This window comes from Polyodon spathula, chromosome 28 (genome assembly GCF_017654505.1).
Source record: "Polyodon spathula isolate WHYD16114869_AA chromosome 28, ASM1765450v1, whole genome shotgun sequence".
Classification (NCBI taxonomy): Eukaryota; Metazoa; Chordata; class Actinopteri; order Acipenseriformes; family Polyodontidae; genus Polyodon; species Polyodon spathula.
Window position 1 is genome coordinate 5,986,498 of NC_054561.1, and position 22,870 is coordinate 6,009,367.

The window sequence follows — 22,870 nt, forward strand, 5'->3', positions numbered from 1 at the left end:
ATATATGTTTCAGAAGTCTTTCAATAATTGTACTGCATAGATATAGGTGATGCAAATGGTGTTAAAAAGCCACTGATTGGCTGCTGACACTACTTGAGTAGATCTTGAATTCATTTTTCGTCCCTATACTCTTGATTAATACTGCTGCAGATCAAGCCTACCCAACAATGGTGTGATGATGGCGATTGCTACGTTTTCATATGTAAATAATGTAGTCCTCTGACAGCATATATTCAACAGAATATCAAAAACAATGCATACCTTGCACAATACATGACATTTACAAAGCTACTGAAGGGTTAAAATAAATATTTGTTAAACAAGTAGTATGAAAACGCTTGAGTATGTCTGTGTAAGCTATGTTCAAACACAGATAGGTAAGCGCTTTACAAGGCTATCACACTTTGGCTGTGTGCCGAGGACATTTTGTATGCCTCGAGAACATCTTGTGATACTTTGTTTTCTTTTAAGATGAATATACGTTCTGCTGCACGCACTCACTATTTTGTTTTGTTTGTGCATTACTATAAAAAGCTGTACCTTATAACTACGTGTCGGAGAAGCATTAGCAGACTGTCTGCGACGTGTTGTCTCTCCAGAATTCTGCTTAATAAAACTGCTGCTTCGTAGCAATTCTCAGAGAATCTTTATTTCAAATGTGGTCCCTGAATTATTCAGTGACGACCCACGCACTGCTACACTGCTTTATAGCCTTGGTCATTTCACACCAGCAATGCCCCCTGGGTCAAAGCACATTACTGGCTGAAAACATGTCAGTCAATAGGGGAAGCAGCAGATTGGTTATTGACAGGAAGGAAGCCAGTGAAGGGGTGGGGCAACTTCACCAGCCAGATGACCCTGGAAATCAAATACAGTACATTTGAGACCTGCTGTGGATACAAGTGTGCGGCAGAGAACACGTATTGAACTGATTTCTCAGCTACTTCATTTGAAATTGGGAAACTCAAGACTACTGATTTAAATGAGTTGAAGAAGGCAGAATGCTCCCTGTATTAGAATCTGAGCAGACGGACAGGGTTGGGTGCTGATACTTACTCTTGACCGGACAGAAGCCCCAGCGCTCGTCCTTGCCATAGTCCGCAGTGGTAGCACACCAGAGATGGCCGTCCTCTCGACCCGTGCTGGTGCACTCATGGAACCAGTGATTGTCATACTTGAAGGGGATGGTGCATGGCTTGCCATGGGAGTTTCCTTGGATGGTGTAGATCTCTGTGGAGGCAGACAGAGCTGACAGTTACAGTAGAATGAACTAAAGTAAAAGTATATTTGATAATGTGGTACTCTATTTGTGAACGTACTGCTTGGTAACACTTGTTTGTGCACTGCATTTAAAAATTGCTTGCATTTCTTAAACTGTTTATTAATGTTCTAAAACATCGTTTGTATTCTAATGGGTTGTACCCGCAACTTCCATCCATCTGAAACCACGCGCTTCACAATTACTTCCCAAACAGTTCTTGAGGTCGACTGTCACTTTCCTATTCGAATATACAGTGCTAGTTGACAGTGCTTCAAAATCAGGCCTTCTGTGTTTACTAACTGTTAATTTAAGAGAGTACCACAGGACAGTTTTGGAAAAAAATATGGAGGATATTTTATGCGAAAATTACAAATAAATAAATAAATGAATAAATAAATACATGAATAAACAATTAAACGAATAAATAGTTTTTACACGTATTTATTTCTTCATATATTTATTTATTTATTTATTTGGACTTTTCCCCAATTGCTTTTTACATTTCATTTTGGCCGTTTACATTTCTGCTTCACAATTTACATTTCCCCTTCCCCTTTTCTTTTTCTGCTTTGCTTTTTACATTTCGTTGCTGCAAAGACACCTATGTCAGCCGTTGGCGGTATCATTTAAACCACTGTCTGACCCCCATGATTAATTATACCATCTCCAGTCTAACCTAACCGATGGACAATTTGTTACTAGATGATCGACATGTTTCTTATGATCGAGAGACCTTCTTTGAGACCAAGACTTAACTCAGTTAAACAGGAGTTTCAGCTGGGGTACATGGACCCCTGGGGGTACTTGTAAGGGTCATAGGGGGTATGTTGTTCATAAAAAAGAAAGTAAAAGAAAATAATGATCTTGAATTTATTTTTTAAACAGTGTTATATGTTATCGCATCAATAGCTTATGTCAATTAATTTAATTTTACTGAAACTAGCTTTAAAATTCCACTAGATATACATTCCCAGAACAAAGAAAGTGGGCTCAAAATAGACATTTTTGCAACATGTAGGTCATGAGTTCCACAATATCTTCTCTATAACACCTACCGTGGAACCCTACCTCCTATACATATGGTTTATGCATCAACCACAAATGGACGAGAAACCTCTTATCCCCAAGTATTGTTGGAGAGTAGTGTATATATCACACTCTCTCCATCTTCTTCTGCTAAAAACCTTAGCTGTTGTTCTTGACCCCTCCCTCTCCTTCCACCTCAACACATCACTTCCCTGACAACGCACTTGCCTCCCTACACTTCCTCTCGCCCTCTCCACTCCTCCTCTACTGGCCCACTGATCATACCTCCTCTCCACTCTCCTGGGCCTGCTCCTTCTCTTCCCTAGCCCATCTGTGGTGGAACCAGTTACCTGAGAACTTCAGGATTACTCCATCTCTCACTGGTTAATCAATTCACGTTGACTTCTCTGCTTTCCCATTAAAAAACCTACTACAAATAAAAAAAAAAATACATTTCCCAGCACAGCTGAGCAATGTCCCACTTTCCTGCCTTGTATCTATCATTGATTCGTTCTGAATACTTTAAACCCACCCCAACTACTGAGTGACAGCACATTCCGGCATTTCTATTGGACACTCCACTTGCGAAATTTATATTCCTAATATTATCAATTAGGAATGGAGGCTTGTTATCAGGATTTAAAGCTGTACTACAGTTAAGATACAAAGGATTTAAAAGAGATGGCGAATTGTGGCGAAATGTAAAAAAAGGCCTACACACAAAAGCCCCCGAAGAATGCGCCCATAACCATAAGGATTTCATTGTGGAAGACAGTAAAGGAAAGAAGGTACAACTTAAGTGTGCAAGTACTGTCAAGTTACTACTATACATATTTTGACAGAAAAAAAAAAAAAAAAAAAAAAAAACGCTCAAGCATTTCATACAGTAGATCAAAAACAAAAGTCCAGAAAAATAAAATGAATAAACACTGAAAAACAGTAACCCTAACCATAATGTATTTAAATATTAATCTTGCATTGTAACCCTGTACTGCCCTGTAACACCTGTAAGTCGCTTTGGATAAAGGCATCTGCCAAATAAATAAATAAATAATAATAAATACCAGAACAGTGAGTGTATCCGATTGTATACTCATGTTAGTCAATGATCGTACCATGATAAGGCTTGGAACACAGGTCCTGGTTGGTCCCGTAGACCCTCCACTGGCTGTCACGGGCCTGGTCTCCGTGGTCCGAGGGGCTGAGCGAGGTGTTGCCAGGGGAGATGTGCTGGCTTATCTTCTCTCCCAGGGACTTGCAGTTCCACACCATGTAGTACTCACGGTCACAATTGTACATGCCCAGCTCGGGGCTGCTAGTGTTGGTGCCTGAGAGGCCCAAGCATTGCGTGGAGCCCAGGTTAAAGAGGCGTCTCCGCGACACCCAGGTCCACTGCTGCGCCGGGTTCGACTCGTTACAGGAGCGAGAGAGCCGCAGCGCTGTGTCCATCATCTCCAGACAGCCCTGCAGCTCATCACTGTAGATCAGGAACACGCCTGAGTCTGGGAATGACAACAATACAATGGGTATTGAACAGTAATGAACCGTTTAGTGTGAATGCAAATCGCTTTAAGCATTTTTAAACAGGCTTTGAACCCTTAACATGGTTCTAAAACACTAATGTGGCCAAATACTTATTAAAATAGCATACAGGCAAGTGTAGTCGGGGCCGGGGGGGTGGGGTGTGGGGGGGGTAAGCTGCTGACTCAAGGGACGACTGTTCAGGGCCAACTACCTTAAACCAGATTTTAGGCGGAGTGAATTCTATAGGCAGCGTTTGGGGGGATGTCGTATTCAACCAAGGGATTCCGTCTGACTACGCCTGAGTAGTGGGTTTTTGCATCAAACTTGTTTGTTTTGGTGCGGAGCGGTGGCGTAATAGAAGCCGTTTGGGAGTTGTGGGGGTGATAACTTCGAGACTACCTCCTGAGTAGGTTTCAAACTTGGTTGTTGAACTCAGCAGTGTGAATGCAAATCGTACCTGAACTGACAGTTATGGTTATGATATGTTTATTGACTTGTATATTATTAATTTGTATTATCAGTTTTATTATTTCTATAATTTATTATTACTGTACTGTATTTTATATTAATTTGTTTATTTTACTACAGTACAGTATTATTAATTTCATGTTTTATTTTTTTATAATTCATTTAGCTGAACATCTTTATCCAAGGCAACATAGAATTACTGTATTAAATAGTTAAAATACAAAATGTTACATACTGTATAGTAATGTACAGTACTAGTTACACTGTTTTATATTGTTTCTTCTGTAATAAACCTTTATACTACATACATTGTATATGTACATTAATCAATTAGTACTGTACTAGGTTTTGATTTTTGTGCTGATTTGGCCGGTATGTGCATGTACCTGGTTATTACATACCTCAGTTATAACATACAGTTTTTACAGTCCCAAGGCAGTACGTTGTATCAGAGTTTCACTGTACATCTTTATTTTTAATATTGTGTACATTGCAATTGAAAAGATACACCAGGGGGCGGAGTTATTTTTTTTTCCTGTCACTCAGTGCAGACACACTTTGAGCAGAACAGAAAGGTGCAGGCATTTATATGTGCCTCTGCTAGGTTTAAAATGTCTTTTTAACGTGCTTCAATTAAAAAAATAAGAACACAATGTTGTAAAAGCGTATGCAGTTTTATTTTTTACTGGCAGGTGGCAGCAGTCCCTAAAAAATGTGCTTGACAGACCCGGTCATCTGTATACACACAGCTGAGAATGAAAAATAGATGCCTGTATCTACAGAGAATAAAACAAGGAGATTTCTTTATTTATTTGTTGGTTTTACGGGTTGTAAGGAAGCCTTGTCAGGATTGGTACTGGTCAAAACGACCTATTTATTTATTGTACCTACACTTCACAGATAATTCATATAACAGCACTATACACCCATGCCTGAAGCTGCGGAAGATACTGCATATGACGTGATTGAAAGTTTGCAATGCACGTTTTCTGATGTACATGTGCTAGATAAAGACGTTAGCATTGATGAGGGTTTGAAGGGCGTCTGCTTTGATATCTATCACACAATTTTTTTTTCTTCTAAAAAGTGATATGCCTGCACAAGTATTACAATAAGGGTTTCTGATTTAACCCGATAAAACACCCCCGATATATAATGGATAGCCAATAAACACCGGAAAAACTGTGGAAATGGTTAATCAATTCATGTTGACTTTACCCTTTTCCCATTAAAAGATAAAACCTAATACAAAAATAATAATAAATACATTTCCCAGTGCTGCTGGGCAATGTCCCGCCTTCCTGACTTGCATCTATCATTGATTCGTTCTTAATATTTTAAACCGCCCCAACTACTGAGTGACAGCATGTTCCTACATTTCTATTGGTGACTCCGCTTGCAAGATTTAAAATGGATTACAATTAGGATGGAGACTTGTTAGCGGGATTAAAAACTATTACAGTTAAGATAAAGAGGATTCAAAACAGAATTGTGGCAAAATGTACAAAAATGCCTCCACACGAAAATCCCAGAAGAATTTGGAGATAAGAACATATTGCCTGCTTAATTATTTATGTTGCTATTCGGCATTATTGCTTGTTGTTCATTTTAAGAATGTATTATTAGATTGAAAACATGTTTAATAAATGCCTTTGTTTTAAAAGATTAAAAGAGGAGCTTTTTTACAAGCACTACAAAAAAATCACTAACGCAGTAATTTTCCTTACAAGGTATGTTACGAAATAAATACATTTTTGTTTACGTCACAAGTCAAAACATCAACAACAAAGTAACAGACAAGGGACCCAAGGCAAGCTGTGGCAAGCACAGATTATAATCGTTTCAGAAAAACAGAAATGCAAACAACTAAATACACCATGCCGGTTAACAGCGATACACAATGCGGTTGGCTCCCTCGCTGCTGTAGAAACTTTACTTCTAGTGTGAGAGCAAGGCAGGGTGCGAATTGTCAGATTTTTGGTGGGGAGGGGGGATAATAGACAAACAACAAAATCTTATGGAATGACTTAAGACATCTGTAGTACACAATTTAACCAGTTAAAAGAATCACCAAATTACTTAGTTATACCGAATCAACTGCTAAAAAAAGTTATATTGTACTCATGCAAATATTTATTTAAATCTTTACACGCAGCCCTGTGGTTATAAAATATTACTGAGCCACCTACCAGTCTTGTTTTAAAGTGCAGGCTCTGGGCTTTTCAAAGACATACTCGGTGTGTGCGTATGCGGTACTCCTAGCAGGAAATACGATCGCCTGAACTTAAGCCCCTCATCATGTGACAGAGTTCACAGCTTAGGTTTAGCTTTGAGTCAATTGCTCTTATCAGACATTGTTAAAGGCAAATAAATTCTAAAAAAAAAGTTACATGCATAAAAAAAAAAACACGACAGACTAATTCAAGGTACTGCAGTTCGGAGACAGCGCACGCTCACATGACGCACGGCTCAGGTCTCGCCGTGTCGTAAATGCCGTATCGATGTCGTAAAGTCGAAGCAGGGTAATAATGCAAAAGAGTCATAAGTGCAGTCTGTTGTAAATCGAAGCGTGGTAAGTTGAGGATCGCTTGTGTGTTTATTTTATATATATATATATATATATATATATATATATATATATATATATATATATATATATATATATATATATGAATATATAGTCCGTCCAGTAAGGTCAAAGGTTGCTGCCTTTGAGATTTGAGAAAGTCTGTTACTGCTTTATTTTCTACAGCAGGTCAATTTACCCCAGCTGTGTCTAGGGGGGCAAAGCATGGAAGTCAATAGCTGGTTAGTTAATGACAGGAAGGAAGACGTTGAAGGGGTGCAGATAATTTCATTCTCTAGGTGAAATGACCTGGGACGTACAATTCAAGATTTGCAAACAGATTTATTCAGCTTTGTGTAGTACCAGATATGGGACCATATTCAGATAGCTTTAGGGTGCCAGTATTTACATTGAAGTCCATGCATTTAATGGCACTTTATTGCTTTATAAATACACCCCACGTGTTTTAGAATGAAAATATATACCCTTTCAAAAATACACATTTAGACCTATGGAAGTGTTAAACTGTTAGGATTTCTAGAGTTATTTTGTTGAATACATCCTCTTTGTTTTGTCACAGTTGTTTTTAGTTTGTTTTAAATTCAAACTTAAATCTTGGTAAAAAAAAAAAAAAAAAAAATTAGAACTGTTTCCTCATCAGAAACTATTTAAAAATGCTGCCACACATCTCACTTTGAAGCCATCATGTTGATTACGTCTTTTCAACTTTGAAAACCATGATTAGCAATTCTGCTCAGACGTGATTTGCACATGATTAGAACTAACCATGGCTACAATGGGGGTACCAGGGAAATTATAAAAAAGTTTAATGCCTCAATAAATTATTTTATTCTTTCTACATTGTGTCTAATTGTGTGATACGTTAAAATGAGTAATGCAGTAACCCTATTCAGCTTATTTATCACAGTTAAAAAAAAAAAAAAAAAAACAATGTGTGTGTGATAATGGTATGTCCCGTTCCCTTGGCCACACCTCCGTTTTTCTGTTTGGAACTTTCATTTCGGTTTTACCGAAAACCGACTGGACACCAAAAACAACTTAAACACTTGAAGTACAGCTTTGAGAATCCTGACCTTTTTAAATTATGCTGTCAATCATATGCACATTCTAAACATTACAGCCTCCTTTCACTGTACAAGAGTACAGTAGTTTTACTCCACAGTCTTCATATAAAAAGACATTCTTTGTTTTCTAAATCAAGCGTTTCCCAACTCTATTATTTAGCACTAAGAGACGTGTTTCACAAAACTGAACTATAGGTTTTATGAACATCTATTTTGACCTCAGGTTGGATCTGGTCCAGTGAACATACACAGCAAAGTGGAATGACTTACACACGCCCTCTCACTTTCTCCTGGGAGCTGTGTTTTTATGTAGGAGTGGCTTCAGAACCCTATCATTAAGGCAAAGCCACACTGGGCTGTCACTTAGCTGTATCATTTCAAAATTCCACAGAAAAACAAAGGATGCCAAGGATGAATAATCTCATGAAACACACATTTGCTGGTGTCAGTGCAGAAGGTGCACAGTTCTGTGCACAGTGTTGATGTATGTCATGGTCAACAGTGTCATCATGCTGATTTCTCTAATTGTGAATGTACAGCCATGGTGGGGGAGGTATGTTACTGACATGCTTGTTGTTAAGCTGTGGATACTAGGTGGTTGTCAAATTCTGAAGTGACATAAGTGGTTAACAGTGTGCAGGTGGTCAATAAACAGACAATTATAATGCAGGTGCAATGTTGTTTGACCCTTTGCAGTCCATTTATTCAGCGCCTGTCAGATGCGTCAGCTCCATTTTATTTTCACACGCGCTGTTTAAAAGTAATTTTATTCAAAGTAAAACAGGTTTAAAAGAGACTGCATATCAACAAGACAGTCAGTACTGCATGTTCTCTGTATTTATCACATACCTCTTCATAGTCATGCATATTGATAAATCCTCGCCTGATCACTCGTTTTATCACCAAACTCCTCAATAATGCGACCCAAGTCATTATTTTATTACTGTAACATCTCGCTTGGCAAATGTCTGTGATATTCTTTGAGTGCTGGATGCGGAAGCAGCTATCTTGTTTGTTTATGTCCGTGTTATGTCTGTGGTGAAGTGACTATGTGTATTGCGAAGATCCACCCACCCACCCCCCTTTTTTTCGGCTTCTCTTGGCTCCTATTGGTCTCACTCGGGCATTGAAAGGTTTTCTCTGCTTTTTCCGGAAAAAAAACAACTAGACACCTGTGCTTGTCTTTAGTAATAACAATGTCAATGAGAAGCAATACAGTGGTGCGTATCTGTAATCCACGTGTTGGCCCTGAAATAATAAGAGTACCCTTTTAATTCACCCACACATAACACAAACACAAACACCTCTCCACAGTGCGTGCTCTAGAGCTTGTGGTGAAAATATAGTACTTTAGTGCAAACAAAGTGCAGTGTTGTCAAGGTTTGTGCTGGTGTTTAGTGACAGCTCCTGGATCGGGTTTAGCCGTCAAAATAATCACAAACAGTATTATTTTGACGCGACAATAAACAAAACAAAACACTCACGATTTTCTCCTCACAAAACACAGGCCCTTCCAGGTTGTTCTCTAACCAAAACAAAGGAACAGATTACATCACTTCGACCCCTACTTAACCGCCACTCATGACCCCTTGGTAAACGATTGCAGCCGCTCATCCAATCTGCGGCTGCCACATCATTTCCCTTCTGGGTCGAGGAGTTAATATACCGAAGATCTGCCCCTTTTCTAAATGACCGACGTCCTTTTAACCCTAGGAACGAAGTGTCAGGCCAAACAGTCCAGTGTACTCTGTTCCCGTTACTTGGCACCCTCACAGGTCGGGAGGGAGATTTACCACCAAGAATTATTGTCTTTCTGTCACACATATCTATGACACATGTGTCTTTTAAAATGTGTGAGATAACAAGTTAACGACTGTGTCGCATGCTGACATGTCAGATCTAATGTCTACCAGGGATGTTCATATGTTAGTAACATACACACCTCCCAGCCAAATATTAGATCAACCAGTAGTGTCAAAAATATGATCTTTACAACCTACATCAATGGAAGGGGGACATGGGAATTAGATGCAGACAGACAGGCAGACAGACAGGTATACCCCTACCTGTATATTCCAAGACCCTGATACTTGCATCACATATGTAACCCAAGCTTAATCAAAAGCTGAACTTTAAACCTTGCAAGTAGAAACAGGAGTTGCCTATTTAGCAGTCAGATATAGTGACATACAGGTTTCAACAAACTGGACCGCCAACGTCTAGGATTTGTGTCCTTTAATTTCTGGACAAGTATTAATTTGCGCTTTTTGGGATCAACTATAAATGCACAACATATCCGCTGAAAGTATTATACTCTTATTAAGAGATGCACTCTCAACCACATTACATTTTCCAGTGGAATTCTGGGAAGCAAGCCAGCCGTTATTCAAGGCAGCCAATCAGGATAAAGAGCTGTACATACCAAATGTGTAGTTAACCTTGGAGGTAGAATTCAGGTAATCGTAACATGACTGCGGGACACTGCTGAATGAGCCATGTTATCTGATCTGCTTTGTGTTTCACTTTTAAAAGACACCAGCTTGAAGCTACAGTTTTCAAGTTGCTAATTCAGTTCACCTTCTAGCTGGCAAAAAAAGTTTACAGTAGGTTCCTGAAATCAGTGGTGAAAATTAAAGCAGCATTTCAGCATTACAACACCGGGAGGCTTGGTAGTCCAGTGGTTAAAGAAAGGGGCTTGTTACCTGGAGGTTCTGGGTTCAAGTCACTTAACCTACTTGTGCTCCGTCCTTTAGATGAGATGTAAAGCTGAGGTCCTATTGTAAGTAGCTCTGCAGCAGTTGTGATACATAGTTCAGCCCCTAGTCTCTGTAAGTCACTTTGGATAAAAGCGCCTGCTAAATAATTGAATCCCTATATTACAATCCCCCAAATCTGTTATCGCCAAGAGTCAACTGACCCAGATGAAAAAATAAAATAAAAAATTCAGACAAGTGAACTTGCCAAGCCCTGTGTGATTTGAGTAATTTTACCATGGCAGGTTGCCCAGATTGGGACTGGCAAGTTGCCACAAAGTTAAGAATGCCTGGTGGAATCCATTGCCATTTAGAAAATGTGTGTGGTTTCTAAGCCTCAATTTCCGGGATTGCAGGTCACTGCGGAGTGAGTCAGGGAACAGCTTTATAGAGGCAGATGGCGATATCATAAACAATGAAGGGGGTTGAAAACCCTTAAATAGCTTCACCCTGACCCCACACCAGGAGACAGGAAGGGAACGGAAGACACTGTTACTTGTCCCTCTTAAACCTACACTCCCTTGCTGTTTACCAGCAGAGGCTTCAATCAATCAATCAGTCATTATTTTTACATAGCAGCTTTCACAATAAATCGCCCCAAAACGCTTTACATAGACAAAAAGATCACTTCCCAGGATGGCCCAGACACAACAATCTCAGTACTGACCGACACTGAACTTTTTCCAGTGTGAATGTGTTATTCTCTCAGTGAAAACAAACACCATGGTTGACTAATTCAAAGATAAGGCTAATTTAAAGATAACTATTGTAGTGTGAATCATGCATGACTAAGGCCCTGTGTAAATTGCGATTTCACAGACTGCGCGGAAATTGTGAAATTAGCCCAATACCGCAATTTTTTTCAATATTCTTAAGAAATAAAATTAATTGTATTTCATACAAAGAAATCACAATAGCTAACTGTAGAGAAAGGCGGAAATTCAGAGCAGTACCACGACTGAAACAGAAATAGGTGATTTCCATGTGCCAAAAGTCCACTGAAAACCATGAAGCACGAAACACATCACTTTTTGACCTCACAGCCGTGAATGTGCAGAATTTGAATACTACACAACAACGTAATGTAATAGAAACATTCTGTGCATTGCAAGCTGGTTATTCTTGCATGCTTGGGAAAGTGATGAGTTTTTATTTGGTCTGAAAGAACGGACATGATAGCAACTTCCCTGATTATTTTTTAAACATGTATTAACACTAGTGATGCTGCTATCACAATCGTTCTTTTGAATATAATCATTATATAGATGTGGATGGAACCTTGTATGATCGCTCGGTGTTTTCCATTGTTGTAGTACCCCGGAAAGGACCTGCATTTCACTTCACTGATTGGGTGAGTGAATGCTGGAGTGATGTGCGCGGAGTTAAGGCTTGCATTTTAAAAGCGTTATTTTGTGCCTCGCAAAACTGGTTTTGTGCTTGGCGCAAAGTTTTGAAAATGGCAGGAACTCGCAAATTGTCAGCCATTCCCGCCAAATTGCGCTATGCAGACATTATATTTGTGCATAGTGCAAAACGGATTGTGGCACACAAAAAGAAGTTTTGAATATCGTACATTTTGCGCATAATGGCCATTTGCGAGACGCATAACCCTCTGCGTGGTGCGCAAACCTTTTGAATATCTGGGCCCTACTGCTTTACACACTCGAAACAACAGGCTAACCAAATGTATGTAAACTGTTGGGGGGGGGATTCCATGTGTCATCCCCTGGACCAAAAAGTGGAGGGTATATATTACCCCACCCCTCCCGCCCCACTCCCTGGGACCTGCGCCCATGGTGTCATAAGAACATAAGAACGTAAGAAAGTTTACAAACGAGAGAAGGCCATTCGGCAAATCTTGCTCGTTTGGTTGTTAGTAGCTTATTGATCCCAGAATCTCATCAAGCAGCTTCTTGAAGGATCCCAGGGTGTCAGCTTAAACAACATTACTGGGGAGTTGATTCCAGACCCTCACAATTCTCTGTGTAAAAAAGTGCCTCCTATTTTCTGTTCTGAATGCCCCTTTGTCTAATCTCCATTTGTGACCCCTGGTCCTTGTTTCTTTTTTCAAGCTGAAAAAGTCCCTTGGGTCAACACTGTCAATACCTTTTAGAATACCTTCCAGAAATGAAAGAGCCAAACCCTAAGGGGTTGCAATAAATAATTCACAGGTCTAGACTCGATTTCTTCTGAGAGCATCAAAGCAGTCTCCTTGTTACTTACTTTACTGTTACCCATAAAGACTACCTGGCAGTGAAGCAGTTAAGCTTTATTTTTGTTACCACTTGCAGTGGAGTGTTTGTTTGAGTGAGGATTTATTTGCCAGTTTTGGCACTGAAAGCGTATTAAGTGTCCTGAATTTCAATCCTCCCAACAGTCTCACAGATCATTCTCTTCCTTCACCTCTCTCTCTCTCACACACACTCTTTTCTTCCCCCATTTATGTCGCTCTCTCTTCATTCCTTCTTTAGGCGGTTCAATTGTTTTTGGCATGACCACATAATTCAAGTTTTTCCAAAGCAAGATTATAGCACAAGTCAACAGAAACACAAAGTATACTGTATTGACACAGCTGGCCTTTCACAAATAGGGTTTCAATTTGTGTAAGCTCAAGAATTCAACTATTTGATGACCCTTTTTGCAATGGGAAAATGCCCCATCAAAGGGTTTGGCCTTTAACCTTGGACCTTCTGAAGGTCAGGGCTTCAAGACTGTGATGAGAGGTCATCCAGATCTGAACCAATAAGCTTTGAGTCAAAACAAAACAACTCAGTCTCAACAGCTCTGAAGTAGTTGTCACTGGAGTTGATTCCACTTTCAATTCTTAAATGAAAATCTAATGGAATCAAATTTCAAGGGAATGTGGATAATGTAATCACAGTATAATGTAAGCATTGTATATGGGTAGTTCAGTCTATGTTTTCTCATCTTTAGTATCATATGTTTTTAAACATCCGTTACAAAGTTGCCAAACAGAGATAAACAACTCATAAATCATTGCCTGCTGAGATGAGGGCAAACAGCATTGTGTAAACCTACAATGTGTATGTTAAACTTGCAATGTTTGAAGTTGTTTTTTTTCTAACAATTTAGAGTGCTCAAATTTTTTTTATCCCTGATTATCTCCCCAATTTGAAATTACAATTACAATTTCACCACAGCAATTCCCCACAACATCTCAAAAGAAGTGAAGGCCAGTGGGCATCCTCCGATCCCACGACCAAGCTAACAGCCTCTTTACAGCCAGGAACTTGAGGGCAACTATCTGCAAGCTACAAGCCTCTGGAGGACAAAGACATGCCCTTCAGGTGTCCGCTTGAATTCAGCAAATGACTGTAGTGTTCAATATAGCAGCAGAAGCAGTCCTGTATCCTCCCTGAACCAACAGGAATACCTAAGCCCATTCAACGCTCTGTCTAGAATCCACAGGGAAAACGAGCGACTTAACAGATAAGTTACTGTTAGACATGTACATGAAGAATTATGCCACATAACACTCAACAAAAAAGTTGACTGCTTGCCTTAGCTAAAACTAGTCACAGTATGCTCCACATTTGAAAGCTGGTACAATTAGTACTGAACCTGGGGTTTAAATCTCACAGCGCTTCAGTTTAGTTTAATATTTCTACTAAACATTTAATCACAAGTTTAAACTAAACCTGGGAGATACTGCATGTGCCAGAATAACGACTGCATTGTTTTATTGCTGATTTAAATGTCACAATTTTTGAATGCTAGTTTCACATAAATTCTGAGTTGGTCCATGGCTTTTTTTGTAAATTTGTTACAATTAATATGTGTCTAAGACCTTGTCCACACTATGCCTTTAAACCATATTATCTGCCTTTAAACCGGCTTAAAAGTGCTAAATACGGTGAGCGTCCACACGACACAGTGTTTACTGAGGCCACCTCATGGGGCTGAGTCCGGTTCTAATTAGATTGCATCAGGTAGTGCGGTTTATCAGAAGTGTGGAGGCTGTGATACCAAACTACATTTTTTGTGTACCCTCCAATATCCCAAAATGCTTTCTGATATGTTTTAGCGTGTGGACATCACAACTACAGTACTCAGGCGCCTGAAGGAGTTGAGAATGACTATCAATACTGCTGTACCGTCTACAGTTTCTGAGGCTTGTTGTAAAATAGTGGATAATGGAGCAATGTGATCAGATGCCGAAATCAGGGCACATTGATATCTGGAGTCATGAAAATCGGTCAATAAAAACTTCAGAGTTAAAAACGAAACTCACACATTATGATAAAATGTATCTTGTTTTTTTTAAGAAACAAAGCCATAACATTCATGCAAGAAAGCGCTATGTCTTCCGTGGGCACGGGCTTTATATTTGCAAGGTTGTAAACAGACAACATTTACAAGATTTGCATTTAAACAGTATTAAGTACAATATCAAATGAACTAAACATTTTTTACCAAAACAATATGTACAGTGTACCCTGCGACAAACTAAAAGGAAATATATGTACATAAGTTAATTTGATAAGGGATAAACAACAATAAGTGTTGATTATTTTCTTAATGATTCAAACGATTGTTAATTTCATTTGATTTGATTTGTTAAGTTTAGTTCAAACTGTTAGGAAGTGTCTGTTGTAAGTGAAGACAGTAGAGATGACTAGACGTAGAACATGAAAGTGGCATTAGAAAAATAAAATGTAAAAATCAAGGCAATGTGAACCAGGAATGAAGAAAAATTAAGACCCAATATAAGTGCTCTGGCAAAGTGTAAGTTTGTTTGAGCAATGGTTAAAACGAAAGACATGCAAAAGCTACATGAAATGTGAAATGTTAAACTGAAATGGCAAGCCCTTTTCTAAGTGTTACTTTTAAAATGTGTAATACTATAATTAACTAATTGTTGAAATGGTTGTTAAAAGGCTATCAATGTCATTGTGCCCCTAGTACTGCAGACTGCATATAAAACCTGTTAACAACAATCAAGAAAGGTAAATCAAATAGTTAAGTAAGCTTGATAAAAAAATAAATGACAGAATAACATGGTAAATAACAGAACATTAAAAAAAGCATTGGAAGAATCAATTTACCATGCACATTTAGTAAACTTATAAATGGTGTAGGTTTTTAGGTTTAGAGTAAAAGAAGATATAAAAAACGATACATCCTCATGACAAGTAAACAAGTACAGGTGTTTTCTTTCTTTATAAAGACAATATGAAAGAACTTACTCAACAGAAAATACACAGCTTATCTCAGCTTGGCCACAGCAACCAAAAGACTGGCAAAACAGCAATGTCAACAAACGCAAGGCCTCAGGATAAGCAATGTGTCCGGCTGGCCTCCAAAAATCAAAATAAAAGCATTTTCTAGTGAACCAATGACATGCCTTTTTTGTCGCCCCATTGAGACAATTCGGTGGCAATTTCAGCCCTGTAATTGAGTAAAATGTGGATTTGGTGGGGGGTAATTTAACAAACACTGGTGTACATTGAGGTGCCTCAATGCTCAGTGGAATACTGCAAAATGTTTGGCATGCTATAAAAACTCTTGATTGATGTTAGGATGAATTTAAGCAATTCCGAATCTCTAATGCAACCCATACAGAATACTACCAGTGTATTCCCCTGAAAACCCACCAGAAGAACCATATTACCAGTAATTCAGAACAACAATTTCCCCATATGGCACTGTAGCACACAATGGTGTATATTGGATACAGAACTGTTACTTTTGAATCACATACATTTCAATCAGTTTTTCAACTGAAGTGTTAAGTAGTAATGGTGCCTTTTGTGAAAGGATTCTGGGTCATTTTCTATGATTTCATTAGGCAAACGGTCCACCACAAGCTGTGTACCCCCTGCTGGGTACACATTAACCGCAGAGATTTAGGGTTTTGCATATATGTAGAGAATAGTCATAAAGCTTGCTAAGCACATTCTTTAGCACAAGTTATATAGTGTATCATAATCTTGGGGTATTATGAAGATAATGAGAAAGACTTTTATTCGAAACATTTGTCATTGAATTTTAGTTTATTTTAGTACTTCTATTGACATTATTGAGTGTTTCACAGTTAGGGATGGCAAACAGGAGGCTGTTTGTCTGACAATCTGTCTTTCTGTATTTTAGACACATGGTGCTGGTTCTGCTGCTGTTTTGTTTTTGTTTGTTTTTTTAAACAGGAAGTTCCTGCCACCTTCTAATGGTTAATTATAATGAATTCTACCATATTAGTTATGACTTGAAGGCCTTTCCTTTATCTCAAGCAGAGAGGTCTGTCTCATTTGTTCTGGAGCTGGCTTTGGAAAGGGGGTGGGGTTAGAACACAACAATCAACAGCTGTCTGCAGATGATGGTGGATTTGTCCCAATGTTTCAGTGACCTGTCAGCCGCTATCAAACCCTGGCTGTCTGGATTTGCAGCAGGAGTTCTGAGACAACACTGCCTCCCCCTCTCCCACTGCTACATGACTTAAACACTGAGCCAAAATAAGCCCTTATTAGTGAAGCCCATCTCCTTTAACTTGGGTCCACACACACACTCTCTGTGTGTTTGTCCATTAACCCACCACATGGCTACCTAGTCAAGCATCAAGGCTGTCTTCTACCATAAATCTCACACCAAGAAAAATAAACCTTCGCACCAAAAGACAGAGGCTATGAGAAGCACAAACAAAAATACAGCTCACAAAGGTATTTAAAATATTTTCACAGATGATTTGATTTGGGTTTTGATTCATTCACATGTAGCACAGTAGCATGCGTGTTTTACTCAAACAATGTTTAAGTAAAGCATGGAATTTCTTGAAAACAATTTTAACTGGCTATGACTGTTTTTTGTATTAATATAAACTTTCTTTTTTTTTTTTAAACTCCTGGATTTCAAAGCTTGCCTACAGATGTAATACCCTGCTGTGATAGCCACTCAAATAATCTGCTTCAACTGAGAAGGTAGAACAGTGCTTGAAACCTTTGCTCAGATGCAAAATCAGGACTGGGCAACAGCTGGAACAAGTTTGGGATGCTCAAATTACATACATTCACTCCTCACCCTAATAAAAGTTGATCACATTAAAGTTTCCCCTTGATTTCTCCTTGGTTATAATATACATTTACCATAGATTAGCATGGTTTTACTACTTTCTGATAGGCTTTACCATACCTCTCTTAGCTTAGCAATGCTTACTTGTGCTTTAACATGCTGTGCTTTGTTAAGACTTTGGTATGTTTTTACTGTGGGGAAACTTTCACAAGGGCATCCTCCAACCCTACATAAAGATACAGTAGGTGCAATTATAACAAAATAGCACCTAAATATTGTATTTCACATCCCTACCCACATCAAACACAATGCAAAGGCTAATTCAAAGACATTTGCAACACTGCAGTTGAAAACCAGTTACAGTCAATCTGAAGGCTCCAAGTCGGATGCTGCTTTCTGCTGGACCACTTGTCACGACAGATGGTGCCCCCCCACCGGATAATAAATATTAATAAACATTAATAGACGTTAAAAACTATGGCACTATTGGTTGTGTGTCGGTAAAAAGAGACAGAATGAGTCAAAATGTACTCAAATTTGATTCAGATTTTTCAATGTTAATCAAATGCTGGGGCACAGTAGACTGCACACATCAGTGCTAAACAGTACATTTATAATAAGATAGTGGCAAGCCTTTGAGCAACTAATGTCCGGTATAACTGGAAATTGTGGCTGGTATTAAATTTGCAGATTTGCTGCCTTGGTAGACTGACGGTCTTTAAATTGTCATTTAGCACTTAGTACGTTCACAAAGATAAATGTCAGTTTTGTATTTCTACTTTTAATTTCAAAAACACATGTTTACTTAATGAAATGTGTCTGCTAAAACAGTATCTCATTTACAGTAAGCAGTTATAGCATCTACAACGTCACTCTAGCAACTTGGAGAACAACTAAGAAGGCCTTCTAAAAATGTGTTACAATATTTATTTTTCTTATATGGCCCTTCAATTTTAAGATATCAGTAATTGGAAAGGATTACTAACTGCAGTACACTTTAACGATAGGCATTTGCTAACTCTCTTTTAAAACTGTTTGTTTAGGGACTTTGTGTTACCTGCATGGTGGATAGTAGTATCTACACGTACCAACAATAACAATCCAAAACAAATTTGCGTCATTTGAACATATTTTCTAATAAGTCTGGCATAAACAATCTTGCCTGCTACTTAATGAACCCCTTGTAATAATAATAATACAAAATAACACAACTGCTTAACCTAAAAAAGATCAGTCCTACAGGTACCACAGTAGCAGGTGCAGTTTACATAGACTCAGAGTTTCTGATCACATCACAAAGTCAAGATTTCCTAAATCCATTGATGCAAATGTCTGGTCTGCTTTTAATTTTTTTTTTAAGCAAACTGGCTTCATCACTCGCTCCCATTCTCATATTCACTTTGACATCCAACACATTATTTCCCTTGTCCAGCGCGCGCCTCTTAACCTGTGCTGCATACCCCCAGTTTGTCAGTCCAAACCGCCAATAAAGCCAAAATAAATTCCATTCTGTCCCATCAAAGAAAATATTAAAGGAAGGTTGTTGTTTCTTATGCGTTTGACTTAAAACCAGACATTGGGGCGTCGGGGTCTGTTAATTCCTGCCGCCCGGATGCAGATGACAATTCCCAGACTGGCCAGGTGAAACCCAAACAGGTGTTCGAGGCTCCCAAGTGGTGCATCCAGTAAAGGCGTGGAGTGCAGGATGCACCCTATAGCCTGGAGATCGCTGCTCAATACGGTTTGCGTCCACACTATGCAGCGTTTACCGTAACCGAACTAGTCTAGTAGTGTGTGGGTGTATTAAACCAGACTAAACACAAAATGGCACTTCAGTGTGGACGCTTTGAGCTGGATTAATTAAAACGGTTTCGAGTACAGTTCTCCAGATTGGTTGTGTAGTGTGGACGGGGCTACACGGTTGTTTTTTTCATAGTGCAACTCTTTATAATTGCCTTATATGTAAAGCTCTGTCCCTGATTAAATTCATGCATTGTAATCATACTTACCAAATCAAGTTTGCAGAGTTTATAGTTTGGGGCTCTTCATCAGTCACACCGACCAAACCTGACTGCTGCACAGATTAAAACGGGAAAAGATGCCACCGGAAATTCACACAGTAGGCTAGGTTTCAGGGATACCTGCTGTATAGGCTTTCTTCGGCGGTGTGAAAGGTAAACACACGCTAATTACCTTGTTATGCAGTAGTAAATCCTGCTTTAAAGTAACAAAGCTCTAGTTTGGATGTGTGACATCTCAGGTAACTTTTTTCCCCCACTCCACTTAAATTTGGGTTTGTGAAAACACATTATTGTGCAGCTTGTGGAACAAAGCGTATGCTTTTTAATTTATTTTTTAAACTGTGCAACACCTTTTTTTTTTTTTTCACTGTTGTTTGTCTATAAAAGCTTATTTTCAATACATATTATATAAATAACTTGCGGTTTCTTTTATTAATCCTTGCCCAAAATACTAAGACAAATTTAAACTCCGCATACAGCATTGGGAACATAGATATAGTTGAGCATTGACTAATGTTCATTCGGTTATATCATACTACAAATGTCATTCGGTTATATAATCTATATATGATATATATATATATTTATATATATATATATATATATATATATATTATATAATATATAATTTGCCATATATAATATAATTATGCGGTGGAGTCATTTTTTATGAACTTCCAGCATTTTTTGTTGTCATATAAACAAACCTCTTAAAATGAAATAAAGAAACTGTATTGCATCATTATTGACAAAGTAACGGCGTTCTTAAATACAAAATAATAATACACTATTATTACCTAACACATTAATTCAATTGCATTCTCGTGATAACATACACCTTTTATATAAATTTTCAGTGGTAAATATTCAATGTTGTACTCTACTCGCTGTAACTTACATTTACGTAACAGCTACCACGAAACTACATCTCGATAACACTGCGCCACAGCATCAGTCAACTCTTCAGGATTTAAAAAACAAGTAAAATAAATAAAAATAAAAATATAAAAACAACTCTATAATAATAATAAATGCAGGTTTAAAATACAGTATACTGCAAAGAACTGAACCCTAAAAAGCGAGTCCCCTCCCCCTTCAAAGCTACGATTGAACATCTGGTTTTGCTCAATATTTGGACTTTCGTGGCATTCCTTCGCCCCAGTTAATCCAACTCAGTTCCTTAAAAAAAGTAACACATCACTTTGCATAAATATCTACAACCAGGGTTAAAAGCATGCTAAAGACAGAACTGTTTGCAAGCCCTAAATACATTCTGCAATATTAGCCTCGTAGTTGTAACTTTTACGAAGCAGTTTTTCCTCTTACCTGCATTTGCTGTCCCTAATCCCAGACTAAGGATGCATAAATATAACGTGCATTTGCAGAAGATGAAGAAGCGGGTCCATAGAAAATAAATTTGTTGGTCGCTGCGTTTCATACCCAAGGCTGGATGGGAAATGTGATGTGTTCTTCAGAATGGAGCGGTGGTGGAGAGAACTGGAGAGTGAATGGGTGAAAACGGGAGAGAAAACTTTCGGATGAAAAGTGTCTCTGTGTGTGTCTGTCTGCAATGATTCCAAACAGAACGTGGTTCAGACACTGCGTCACTGCAGCGCCTACAGTCGCTCACTAAGAGGCAGAACCCAGAACTGAGTGTCAAAATTTGCAACCCCCTTTCTCGTTTATTTTCCAACAACGGAAACATTTGTCTTCCACTACTTATTTTCAACACTGTTGCTAACAGAACAACAAATGACTAGTTTGCGACGTTGTAACACGTGTACAGTTCAATCACAGAAATGTATCATTATTATTTGTACATTTGCTTAATTTTTTTGTAATAATAATACAAAACCGGTCTAGTGTTCGTACAACTGTGTGACAGAAAATAAATACAATAAACATGCTAGTAAAGCATGACAAAGGACAGCATATTAAATCATCATAAATAGAACTATAACACGAGTCTCCAAAAGAAACATGCAAACTGTACCTTAACGTTAATACTGTAGAAAATTGTGTACGTTTTTTTGTTTTTCAAACGACCACCGCATATGGATTGGTTGTCTATTGAAGTGTCTGTACCTGCAATGAACAGTCATGGTATCGTGGGAGTTTGTTAAATGTATTTAGAGTCTTGCGTACAACCGTAACACAAAAAGTCGGCGCCTTTTTCATACATCAATCATTTAAGAAAGTCAACTAGCTAGCAGCTAGCAGGTATGTGTGATGTTGCTGCACAGTCAACACACCAAAAAATCAATACACATCACTATGTAATATTAACATACCACACGGATATATTTCTTAGGGTTCTCCAGGTGTAAAAACTTACCTTCAGAATTTTGCATTTCGCTATATCATAGACTTCTTTAAAGTGGATGTCTACTGCATGCAGTTTGGTACCAGAGCATAACCTAAACTGCAGGTATTGTAGCCAACAAAATAATTCTATAAATCCTTGTTCCATTCTTTAATATGTCTCAAATGTGCCCTTATAGAAATCTTGTATTTTTTATTTTAAAACGTGATATATCTGTTACCTTGCACTCAGATAGTGTTGCACTTACTAGCTCCTTTCACCTAGAGGGTGAAATTGTCCCCATTTCTTCAATACTGAGAAACATGACCCAGGAGAAACTGTTGAAATGACAGGAATGTCATTCCAGAGAGAAAAGCAAGAAAAAGTATCTAAATATTGTATTGCATTTTAAATAACATACATGCAATCTTATAATACATTCATGAATGTATAAATCTAAACCCAGAACCCAGACCCTTACATTCAGTACCAGTAATCGTTGTTACTTATTTGGAACATTATTAAATGTAACAAAACGTCATTGCAGTAAGCTAACAGTAATATACACAGTCACAGACAAAAGTATTTGGCAGTTTAAAAAAATGAGAAAAACCACAAAGACAATTATTCCTATAAGTTCTAATTGTTCTATTGAAAGATATAAATGAAAGTAGAGATTCAGCTTTATAATAAAGCAATACATTACTACAAAACATGCATAAAATGAAAAATAACATGCAAAAACGAATTTCATATTTTGACAAAAGTATTTGGGCAATCAACATATTTTGTATTAAACTAATTTGTTGCTAATTATTGACAATTATCACGATTGAAATGC

At 38.2% G+C, this 22,870-nt stretch overlaps 1 protein-coding gene across 2 annotated transcripts in view; it reads right to left on the minus strand.

Moving 5' to 3' along the window:
• Window positions 1–21,354, minus strand: part of mrc2 (mannose receptor, C type 2) — a 62,982-nt gene extending 41,628 nt beyond the window's left edge. For both annotated transcript variants that reach the window (XM_041231429.1, XM_041231428.1), the window contains exons 1-3: window positions 21,054–21,354; window positions 3,403–3,789; window positions 1,057–1,230 (exon numbers count right to left, since the gene is read on the minus strand). In XM_041231429.1, coding sequence (XP_041087363.1) covers window positions 1,057–1,230; window positions 3,403–3,789; window positions 21,054–21,165 — 673 coding nt within the window. In that variant the 5' untranslated portion in view covers window positions 21,166–21,354. The remainder of the gene's footprint in view (window positions 1–1,056; window positions 1,231–3,402; window positions 3,790–21,053) is intronic.
• Window positions 21,355–22,870: the final 1,516 nt, after the last annotated feature.